This window comes from Scardinius erythrophthalmus (genome assembly GCF_964197995.2).
Source record: "Scardinius erythrophthalmus genome assembly, chromosome: 13".
In the NCBI taxonomy this organism is placed as follows: Eukaryota; Metazoa; Chordata; class Actinopteri; order Cypriniformes; family Leuciscidae; genus Scardinius; species Scardinius erythrophthalmus.
Genome location: NC_138233.1, coordinates 37,080,550 through 37,092,564, shown reverse-complemented (window position 1 = coordinate 37,092,564; position 12,015 = coordinate 37,080,550). Strand labels below are relative to the sequence as shown.

At 38.4% G+C, this 12,015-nt stretch overlaps 1 protein-coding gene across 1 annotated transcript in view; it reads left to right on the top strand.

The window, feature by feature from the left end:
- LOC308700501 (nuclear factor 7, brain-like) overlaps positions 1-11,736 on the top strand; it is a gene marked incomplete at both ends in the record, with an annotated part of 251,973 nt that extends 240,237 nt beyond the window's left edge. The window contains 5 exons of the mRNA XM_081382133.1: positions 9,776-9,871; positions 9,979-10,209; positions 10,318-10,340; positions 10,422-10,540; positions 11,420-11,736. Coding sequence (XP_081238259.1) covers positions 9,776-9,871; positions 9,979-10,209; positions 10,318-10,340; positions 10,422-10,540; positions 11,420-11,736 — 786 coding nt within the window. The remainder of the gene's footprint in view (positions 1-9,775; positions 9,872-9,978; positions 10,210-10,317; positions 10,341-10,421; positions 10,541-11,419) is intronic.
- Positions 11,737-12,015: the final 279 nt, after the last annotated feature.

Genomic DNA, 12,015 nt, shown 5'->3' with positions numbered 1-12,015 from the left:
ACACTACACTACTGTACACTATACTAATGTACACTACACTACTGTACACTACACTACTGTACACTACAGTACTGTACACTACACTACACTACACTACACTACTGTACACTGCACTACACTACTGTACACTACACTACTGTACACTACACTACACTACTGTACACAACTGTACACTACACTACACTACTGTACACTACTGTTCACTACACTACACTACTGTACACTACACTACACTCCACTACTGTACACTACACTCCACTACACTCCACTACTGTACACTACACTACTGTACATTACACTACACTACTGTACACTACACTTCACTACACACTACTGTACACTACACTACTGTACATTACACTACTGTACACTACACTACTGTACACGACACTACATTACACTACTGTACACTACACTACTGTACATTACACTACACTACAGTACACTACACTACTGTACACTACACTACACTACAGTACACTACACTACTGTACACTACACTACAGTACACTAGACTACTGTACACTACACTACACTACACTACAGTACACTACACTACATTACTGTACACTACACTACACTACTGTACACTACACTACACTATTGTGTAATGGCGGACGAAGCGAGCGGTAGTGGAGTGGGAGAGGAGTATGCTTTTCGATGTAAGTTTTTTAAAAACTGGCTTTTCAAAAAAATATATTTTTTCAGTGGTAGAATTTTTTTTTCTTTTTTTTTTTATAAGGAATGGCCAAAGCTCAGGCTTGTCATGTATTTAACTTTTCATTCTTGAATAAGAATTGTGAACACCCCCATACTGAGATATAATTTAATTTTCACATTAAATTAAATAAAGTTTTCTTATTGTGGGATCCTTTATGGTAATACATATGATATGGTACAACTACAGTGCAATGCAAATAGTAAATATAAGATAAAGTGAGAGGTAGGCTAATAGTAAATAGTTTAGTCAATAAAATAAACAAACAGTATACAGCAAATAAAATAGTAATGAAAAGTATAATTATATAATATCATAAGTACTAATATAATAATAATAATAATATATTGATAATAGCATATAGTTTATTTATAATACTATAATAATAGCAATAGAATATGAAATATCAATTACAGAATATAGACAATAAAAATAATAAGTTAAATAGTTACTATGAATAGTAAAATAATTTAACAGCATAACTATAATAGATTGATAATCGCAAGTGGTATATTATTATAATAACAATAATAAATAATGTAAATGTATACATTTTAACAAATTATTACATAGGCTATATAAAATAAAATGACGCAACCCTGTCTCTTTTTGTTAAATTTCAGTTTTTAAAAGGTATAAGAAGCTATACAAGTCAAGAAATAAAGTAAACGATTCAGTCAAACATACAGCAGGCTACACCGTTAAAGTTAAATAAGCCTAAATATATAAAGTTATGAAACTTCACTTTGCCCTCAGCCACAACAATCTGCCAAGGAACAAATTATAGATTAATGAAACCAAAGATCGCCTGTTAGATAAACACAAGACGAATTATTCTCACTAAACTGACAGCGGCGAACGTCTAGAAGCTCTAGCCGAGGCAAGGCTGTTCTCGGCGGGGTACATGAGCGCTGAGCGCCCGGTGATCCCTGGATCTCACAACTCCGAAACCGTCAGATAACATTTTTAAAATGGCGCTCTCTTTATAAATAAACCACAGATTTGAGCTTTACACAACTACATTGTCGACTGAAAAACTCTTAAAACTACATTTCGTGACACAGTAACAGTAGTATTTTTAAATTTCGCGGCCTTTCTCCTCTGAAAATATGTGAAAGAAGGGTAGGCTGTCCAAATTCACAAACACCGACTTCCGGGCTTTGCGGTCGTCGGAGGACCCCTCCTCCTTCAACCGGGTAGGAAGGATCCTAAGGAGGATGTAGACCCTGAATTTGGACACAGCCATAGTCAATAAACGTAATTTCTTATGCTTTTTGTATCAATATTTATTTATTGATCCTTATTCATTTCATTTCAAATAAAGTTTCTGAATGTTACATATAAAAACACTTATGCTATTCATGATCAAGTATCGTATTTAATGGAAACTTATTTTTACCGTTAGTAACGTGAGGCAAAAGAATGAAGGATAAACTGAAATTCACAGCATTTCAACACAACATCTGCTCACGTGTTTGAAGGCTGCTATTGGATAACCGAGGCTAAACGTCATATTATGCGACTACGAATTACTTTACGGAGAGCTTACGACCTACTACCTACGTTCTGCCTTACGAACAAATGGTGCAACGGAATAAAGTACAGAGTTAGTTACAAACTAGCTAGTAGTTACTAAGCCTCTAGTGTGGACTTTACGTTCCAATTTAAGAAAGAACTTACGAACGGCTGGTGCAACCCTACCCTGTACACTACACTACACTACACTACTGTACACTACACTTCACTACACTACACTACACTACTGTACACTACACTTCACTACACTACTGTACACTGTACTTCACTACACTACACTACACTATTGTACACTACACTACACTACTGTACACTACACTTCACTACACTACACTACACTACTGTACACTACACTACACTACACTACACTACTGTACACTACACTTCACTACACTACACTACTGTACACTACACTACACTACACTACACTACTGTACACTACACTACACTACACTACACTACACTTCACTACACTACACTACACTACTGTACACTGTACTTCACTACACTACACTACACTATTGTACACTACACTACACTACTGTACACTACACTTCACTACACTACACTACTGTACACTACACTACACTACACTACAGTACACTACACTTCACTACTGTACACTACACTTCACTTCACTACACTACAGTACAGTACAGTACACTACAGTACACTACACTTCACTTCACTACACTACACTACTGTACACTTCACTACACTACACTACTGTACACTTCACTACACTACTGTACACTACACTACACTACAGTACACTACACTACACTACAGTACACTACACTTCACTACACTACACTACACTACACTACAGTACACTACACTTCACTTCACTACACTACACTACACTACAGTACACTACACTACACTACACTTCACTACACTACACTACACTACAGTACACTACACTTCACTACACTACACTACTGTACACTTCACTACACTACACTACAGTACACTACACTTCACTACACTACACTACTGTACACTACACTACACTACTGTACACTACACTACACTACACTACACTACTGTACACTACACTACACTACACTACACTATACACTACACTACTGAATCCCTTTCCTTGTGATGCGGATTCTTAATGGCCTCATCTGTATAATCGTGTGAAAGTGTGTGTCTTTGTGTGCATGCACCTGCATTTATTTACTCCCTCTATTCATGAGTTTTGTTGGTTTACAAACAGGAAAAATGTCCACATCCACGATACAAAATGTTATCTTTATTGTTTTGAGTTACTATGAGTATGCAATGCAACAGATTGTTGTCATGTAGGCTATTTAATACATTGATTAATTAATTAATTTATCCATCTATCCATCCATTCATTCATTTTTGCTTCCAAGATGAATGCATTTGGATGTGAAACATTTTGCGACACACACTTTCCCTCACTTTCACCAGCAGAGGTCCTCGTCAATGTGATTTGAAAAGCTTCGAGTAATGAACCTTTTTCTGATACAATTGTGTTGAAAGCTTCGCTGGTTCATAATGCTTCACTTCACCATCACTACAGATAACACAGGCAAATAGGGTATCCAAAACACAGGCAGAGAATCAAAAAAACAAAAACAAGACACATGAAACCAGAATAACACTTAGAAATGCAGAGTAACAACATCCAAAATTTTGCAAAGAATGACAGAACACACAGGGCTTATATAGACAATATTAACAAGGTATTGAGACAGAGCAGAATGTAAGGAAGCATAATGGGTCCAGGCAGATGGGAAATGTAATCCGTGATAAGACAGCACAAGAATCGGGAGGTGTTTCCCCCTAGTGGAGATCATGGGCACTCCAGCTGGTGGATGTGACAGTCTTATATGACCCACTAGAAGGGACAATCAGTCTTATTTTTTTGGAATCCAATTTTTATATAACTGACTTAAAAAAGTTATGGTAACACTTTAGAATACTGTATCTTACTTACTGCATAACTAATAAGGAATTATTGACGAACTAATAGGTAATTCTTTATTAACACTTAAGTCACTACTGTTAACTACTAAGGAAGATGTGTTAACTAATTAGTATGTAATAGAATTGTATGATTGTGTTAAGTTTCAGTTAGTTTATCAATAATTAATGAATTATGTCATAACTCTTGAAGAACTATTATTAATTATCTATTAATTAAGGTTCAAGAAAAATAACTAAGAAGTAACTACTAATGAACAGTCATACACAGTGGTTACTACAATAAACTGTTTTATTGTAGCAGTGGAGTGGTTGATGAAGTACACAAATCAAGTACTTGAGTAAAAGTACAGATAACCCAATAAAATATTACTCCAGTAAAATGATAAACTATTGGCCTATTCATTTTCAAAATTACCTTAGTAAAAGTACAAAGGTAATTACTTGAAAAGTAAAAAGCACTGATCAATGTTTTTTATTTTATTTTCTAGCCAGTTTTAGTCATTCTTCAGCACTAATAAGAAATTTAAGTGCAGACATTTATAGGCTATATATTGATCTGCAAATAAGCAAACTTTTTATTTAATTAGCAAAATGTATCATATGATAACTTATCTATTTTACAAAGGTTTAGATAATACCGTTAATAATGTGTTTTTTACAGTAAGTTTGATTTGTGTCAGAAGTATGTGGTAATTCTGTATTAATTACTAATGAGTTCCCTATATTCTCACTTTAGAATACGGTTCCAGGTTATAAGTAGCCTAATTCCTGTATAATTATTTGATAATTATTTATTAATTACTAATGAGTTCCCTATATTCTCACTTTAGAATACTGTTCCAGGTTTCAAGTAATTCCTGAAGAATTATCTAATAATTATTTGTTAATTACCAATTAATTTCCTTATATGTTCACTTTAGAATACTGTTTCAGGTTATAAGTAGCCTAATTCCTGGATAATTATTTGATAATTATTTATTAATTACTAATGAGTTCCCTATATTCTCACTTTAGAATACTGTTCCAGGTTCTAAGTAATTCCTGCAGAATTATTTGATAATTATTTATGAATTACTAATATGTTCCCTATATTTTCAGTTTCCCTCAGTCATTGCCTCAAACATGAATTTACTCAACGGCATTCTATGCTGAGGAAAACAGACACACACAGTACTGTATATAACATATAAAAACTAATCTGAGGTTAGTTTTGTATGACTGTTCGTTAGTAGTTACTTCTTAGTTATTTTTTCTTGAACCATAATTGGTAGATAATTAGTAGTAGTTCTTCAAGAGTTATGACAGAATTCATTATTTATTGATTAACACACCAATCACACATTCAGACCCATCAGTGAAGTGCTTTCATCTTACAAGGTAAGACAAATGTCTCTCATTTCATATGCTGAATAAAGTGTTATACATAGAGACAGTATTATTTGTGTAAACAATAGACCAATATTCATTTTTACTCAAACTAAATCTCTATGACTTACTACTGATATAATGTTCTGCTCTAATCTTTGACCCTCTGATGTTCAAATCTTAACAGCATCTGCACAAAATATGTTTAGAAAAAATGGAAATGTCATGGTTTATTATTTTTAAAATAATAATATGTGATTTAAGACACACCAAAAAGTGATTAATACTAACATACTTCACTTTCTGTATTTGTATTTGCACAACCACAAATTTACAACTGCATGAATATAATAATTAAGAATTGGCCATTGAAAAAAACACATTTGTTTGGTGAAAACATGATTTATAGATGTTCATCTTTTCCCAATTAAACAGTTAAATATATATCTCCTGCCATTTTCAGGCACAAATGCTTCCTGAGAATGATTTATCAACATATAAATAATAAAAACATCCAAACATACCATGTTTAAACCTCTTAGAGCTGCATAAATTTCACAGATTTTCATCTTAACCTGTTCGACAGTTGTTTCAGACAGTTCGAGTGAGTGAACGCTGAGCGTGACTGTCGCCGCTACTCACCGGTAGAACTTTGGCATAAACTTTGACAATACCTGCGAATTTTCAGACAGACAGTGTTTCAATCTGACTAAATTGAATCATTACATCGTCTGTACAACATTTGTTGCTGCTTATGACCAGTAACTGTTGGAGTATCGCTCTTCTGTGATCCCGACTGCGTTCTAACATCTTCACCGCTGATGCATACCTGAGGATCTCCGGCCCCCAAGCCTCTCTCCCGTGCAGGATGACGTGGATTCTCCGGTCAAGTTTCTGGTTCGTGCTCGGCTGGCTTCTGGTGTCTCTTGCCCACCTGCAAGCCGATGCTCTGTTCCAGTACTCTGTTGCTGAGCTTTTGAAGCTCCGACGCCATGTCGATGTCCTCCAGCCTCTACTTGATTGCTCCATTCCTTCGGACATCTTCTTCCAGCCAAACCGGAGATACATCCACCGTGGATCGCGCGGTAAGCGCTTTTACAAGAACTCTTATTCCTCCATCCCAACTTGGCTTACCACACGCCGCCGCTCTCGTAACGCTAGCCGGGGAGCTAATCACAGTAGCCTGGCTAGCCTGCCCAAAGTGACTAACTCTGCCTGCAAAAGTAGCTTTGCCACCGTCAATTTCGGTCTCTTGAACATCCGCTCTCTCAATAACAAGGGTCCTCTAATCAGAGATGTCCTTATGGATTATAATCTTGATTTTTTATGTCTGACAGAGACCTGGCAACTGACTAACGATTTTATTCCTCTTAACGAGTCTGCCCCGCCGGGGTTTGTTTACAATTGCCAGCCCCGTGCTTCCGGACGTGGCGGAGGTCTTGCACTGTTTCATCGCGAGACCTGGAAAGTAGTGCCGATTCCTGCTTCTCCTCTATTTTCATCCTTTGAGTATTCTGCTTCATTGTTGCCTGGACCCTCTCCCACAGTTGTGGTCACTGTTTACCGTCCCCCAAAATATAACAAGGATTTTCTGAATGACTTTTCTCAGCTTCTCACCCATCTTTCAACCCTCTCCCATAACTTAATCATCCTGGGTGACTTCAACATTCATATGGATAATATCAGTTCTCTGCTCTCCAGAGACTTTTCATCCTGCCTGGAAAGCTTTGGTCTGAATCAATATATTGACTCTTCAACTCATTGTAAAGGGCACATACTGGATTTAGTCTGTTGTTCTGGCGTCACCCCCTCTGGCTGTAAAACTCACTCCGTTGCTTTTTCTGACCACATGCTCATTACTTTTAACATCACCCTCCCGCTATCTAAAATGACCATCCCTCGCACCATCTACTTCCGGAATATTAAGGACATTAACACTGCCACCTTTGCATCTGATATCAATAATTTTCCCAGTATATCTGCCTGTTGTTCACCTGATGAAGTAGTTTCTTACTACAACAAAAATCTTCACACTCTCCTGGACACCCATGCTCCTATGAGATCCAGATCAGTTTCCTTCACCCGATCAGCACCCTGGTTCACTCCCGCCCTACGCCTTCTGAAATCTCAGGGCCGTCAGCTGGAACGCCTTGCCAATAGAACTGGACTTACCATTCACAACAATATGTACAAGGACCATGTTAATCTGTATAAGGACTCCCTCTCCTCAGCTAAATCTGCCTACTACTCTCATTTAATCCACTCTAATCATAACAATTCTAAAACCCTCTTTTCCCTTCTCACCTCAATTTCAAAACCTCCTGACTCTCTTCCCTACCATATGCAATCCCAGGACTTCTGCAATAAACTTATGTCCTTCTTTGTCTCTAAGATCACGGATATCCATAAACACCTGACTTCATCTGGAGCTGCAGTTTCTGGAGGCAACCTCAACACCCCTTATCCATCCCCAATAACTACTTTTTCCAGTTTCGACCTTCCCTCCGTTCAAGCCATTTCAGATATTATTCATAAATCTAAACCCTCCACGTGTCAGCTCGACCCACTCCCCTCCACCCTGGTTAAATCCTGCTGCTCTTCACTTGCCCCTCTCATCACTGAGATTATCCACTCCTCCCTAAGATCCGGTTCAGTTCCCCCTTCACTCAAAACTGCCTCGGTCACACCCATTCTTAAAAAACCTGGCCTGGACCCCACCAATTTCAACAATCTTCGTCCCATATCCAACTTACCCTTCATATCCAAAATTTTGGAAAAATCTGTCGCTTTTCAACTCCATAATCACCTCATGTCCAATAGCATCTACGAGCAGTTCCAATCCGGTTTCCGTCCACTTCATAGCACCGAAACCGCACTCCTTAAAATTACTGATGACCTTCTCATGGCTTCAGATTCTGGACTACTTTCAATTCTCATTCTTCTGGACCTCACAGCAGCTTTTGATACCATTTCTCATCCTACCCTCCTCAGTCGACTATCATCCATTGGTATCACCCACATTCCCTTAGCCTGGTTTACTTCATACATTTCTCATCGCACACAGTTCATACAATTCAAATCCCAGAAATCCGTCACCTTCCCCGTCTCTGCTGGAGTGCCCCAAGGCTCTGTATTGGGGCCTCTCCTTTTTATCATCTACATCCTCCCTCTTGGTCACATCCTCCGTAAACACAACATTAAATTCCATTGCTACGCGGACGACACCCAGCTCTACCTCTCTACTAAACCTTCTTCCTTACTCCCACCAACCTCCCTCACCCTCTGTCTCCAAGAAATCCACTCTTGGTTCTCATCCAACTTTCTCAAACTGAACAGTTCCAAAACCGAAGTCCTCCTGGTAGGCACACCTCATACTCTCTCCAAAGCCAATAAAGTTTCCATTGCCATTGATAACTCAATTGTCCTTCCCTCACATCAGGTTAAGAGTCTGGGTGTCATCCTCGATAGCACACTATCTTTCCAGTCTCACATTAATAGCATCACCCGGTCTGCCTACTTCCACCTGCGCAACATCTCCCGTCTCCGTCCCTCTCTCACTCCCCAAACCACCGCCATCCTGGTTCACAGTCTCGTCACATCTCGGATAGATTATTGCAACTCACTCCTGTTTGGTCTCCCCAATAAGTCGCTCCAGAAGCTGCAGCTCCTCCAGAACTCTGCTGCACGCTTGATTACTCGGACCCCCATCTCTTATCATATCACTCCCATCCTGCAACAACTTCACTGGCTTCCCATCAAACAGAGGATCATCTTTAAAATAATTCTCATCACTTTCAAAGCAGTTCATAACATGGCTCCTCCATACATCTCAGATCTCCTCCATTTAAACATCCCGACCCGTTCACTCCGTTCCTCCCATACCTGCCAGCTTTCCGTTCCCCCTGCCCGTCTTGTCACAATGGGGAGCAGGGCGTTTAGTCGCTCTGCTCCCCATCTCTGGAATTCCCTACCTCCTGACCTCCGTACCATGGACTCATTTCACCTCTTCAAATCCAAACTCAAAACTTTTTTGTTCAGACAGTCATATTCCGCCTGACTCATATCAGCTCATTGTTGTCTTGCCGCGGTTTAAACTTACTTGACTTTTTAAATGTTTTTATCTGCTTTGTACAGTGTCCTTGGGTGTCCTGATAAGGCGCTTGAAATAAAATGTATTATTATTATTATTATTATTAGGAGGAATTTAATACAGCACTGACGTCCTTACAAAACAAGCTCAAACATGGAGAAGAAATGAAGAAAAAGTGTGATAAAACAATTGAACGCATCAAGGTGGGGATGTAAAGAGTTAAATACTCAACATTCACACACAGAGTTTATTATTGACATTAGTGGAGTGTGTGTTCATACAGCGCTGACTGAAGTGAATGTGATTTCAGTCTCAAGCTGAGCACACAGAGCGTCAGATTAAAGAAGAGTTTGAGAAGCTTCATCAGTTTCTCAGAGACGAAGAAGAAGCTACAATCACTGCACTGAGAGAGGAAGAGGAGCAGAAGAAGCAGAGGATGAAGGAGAAGCTGGAGGAGATGAACACACACATCTCAGCTCTTTCACACACAATCAGAGACATGGAGGAGATGATGAAAGACAATGACGTCTCGTTTCTAAAGGTGACAAATCAATCTGGCTTCATTCTTCTAAACTTGTATAGAGAGACTCATTGGCACTGAGAGTGTTTGATAAGATATTAAAATGTTTTCAAACTCTATATTTTCCAGAACTTTAAGGCCTCAATGGAAAGGTGAGTGAGCTGCTCGTATCTCTTCTCTCAGTGGATCTGAACTCAAATTCACTGCAGTTCTGACTCCTGAATGTTCCTCAGAGTCCAGATCTCACAGCCGGATCCACGGATGAGTTCTGGAGCTTTGATTCATGTGTCGCGTTATCTGGGTAACCTGCCGTTCAGAGTCTGGAAGAAGATGCTGGAAACTGTCCAACACAGTGAGTCTCAGCAGATTTGACACCAGTGCAGAAGATAGTTCACATATAAACACACACAACATCAACATTTGATAGAAATATATTTGATAATCACTTGCATTTCTAAGTGAATCTGAACTGCATTTCAGAAAATCATCAGATCATACAGCGAACTCATAGTGAAAAGTCGGTAACACTTTAGAATACTGTTCCTTCATTAATGAATAATTACACAGGAACAAACGAGTAATGTATTATTAACATTCTAGTAACTACTATTAACTAACAAGAAACTCTGATTAACAAATAAGTAAGTAATAGCGCTCAAATACTATTTTTTCATTCCTCCCAGAGAACTACTATCTACAGGTTCATAATTAACATGAATAATGCATAATTTATAATAAAAGGTAATGGTAACCCACTAGTAATGACTCAAGTATTACTACATCATTCTAAAGGAACTACTAATTATTTGGATCAGTATTCTAAAGTAAAAAACATGATAACAACCTATTGACTGAAGTCATTGTAAGCTTTTGAGATTTTTGTAAGATTTTGAATATCAATTCCTTCCAATAGATTTGGTAACACTTAATTCATTACTAGTGTGTTCCCATGATCTTCACTTTAGAATACTGATCCAAATAATTAGTAGTTCCTTTAGAAAGATGTAGTAACACTTGATTCATTACTATCCAAAACCTTACAAAAGCCTTAAAAGCTTACAATGACTTCAGTCAATATTAGGTTGTTATCATGTTTTTCACTTTAGAATACTTAAACAAGAGACCATTGTTATGATAGCATGATTTATGATCTCTTTCAACAAAGGAAAATGTTTTACATTTACATTTCTAATACATCATATCCTGTAATCTGATGTTATTCTCTTTGCAGCTCCGTTGACTCTGGATCCAAACACAACACATTGTCGTCTCACACTCTCTGCTGATCTGACCAGTGTGTCGTTCAGTGATGGAGATAAAACACTTCCTGATAATCCAGAGAGGTTTGACAGGTGTGCATGTGTCCTGGGATCTGAGGGCTTTAACTCAGGAACACACTGCTGGGATGTGGAGGTTGGTGACAATACACTCTGGAGTCTTGGAATAACAACAGCATCAAACCAAAGGAAGGGACTGGATTTCTTTAACTCTTATGTCTGCCCGGATAGCAAATTGGCTTTGGGCCGGATCTGGCTAAATTTCGGCTGAGATTTTGGCCCACATACCTCATGGAATTACGGTCCAAGGTTGGCCCAAGTGCTGTTTGCCGAAAGTCAACCAGATCAATGCCAGAAGCAGACCAAAACTCACCCAGAGTTTTACAATGTACCCAGATATTATCCAGAACTGGCCCAAAACAACACCGTAATCCCCAGATGTCAGCCAGACAAAAGCCAAACTGCCACCTCATTTACCCCAGAACTCAGCCACAACTTATCCAGAAGCTCCAGAAAATAGCCATAACGGGGCCAATATTATACCAGAGTC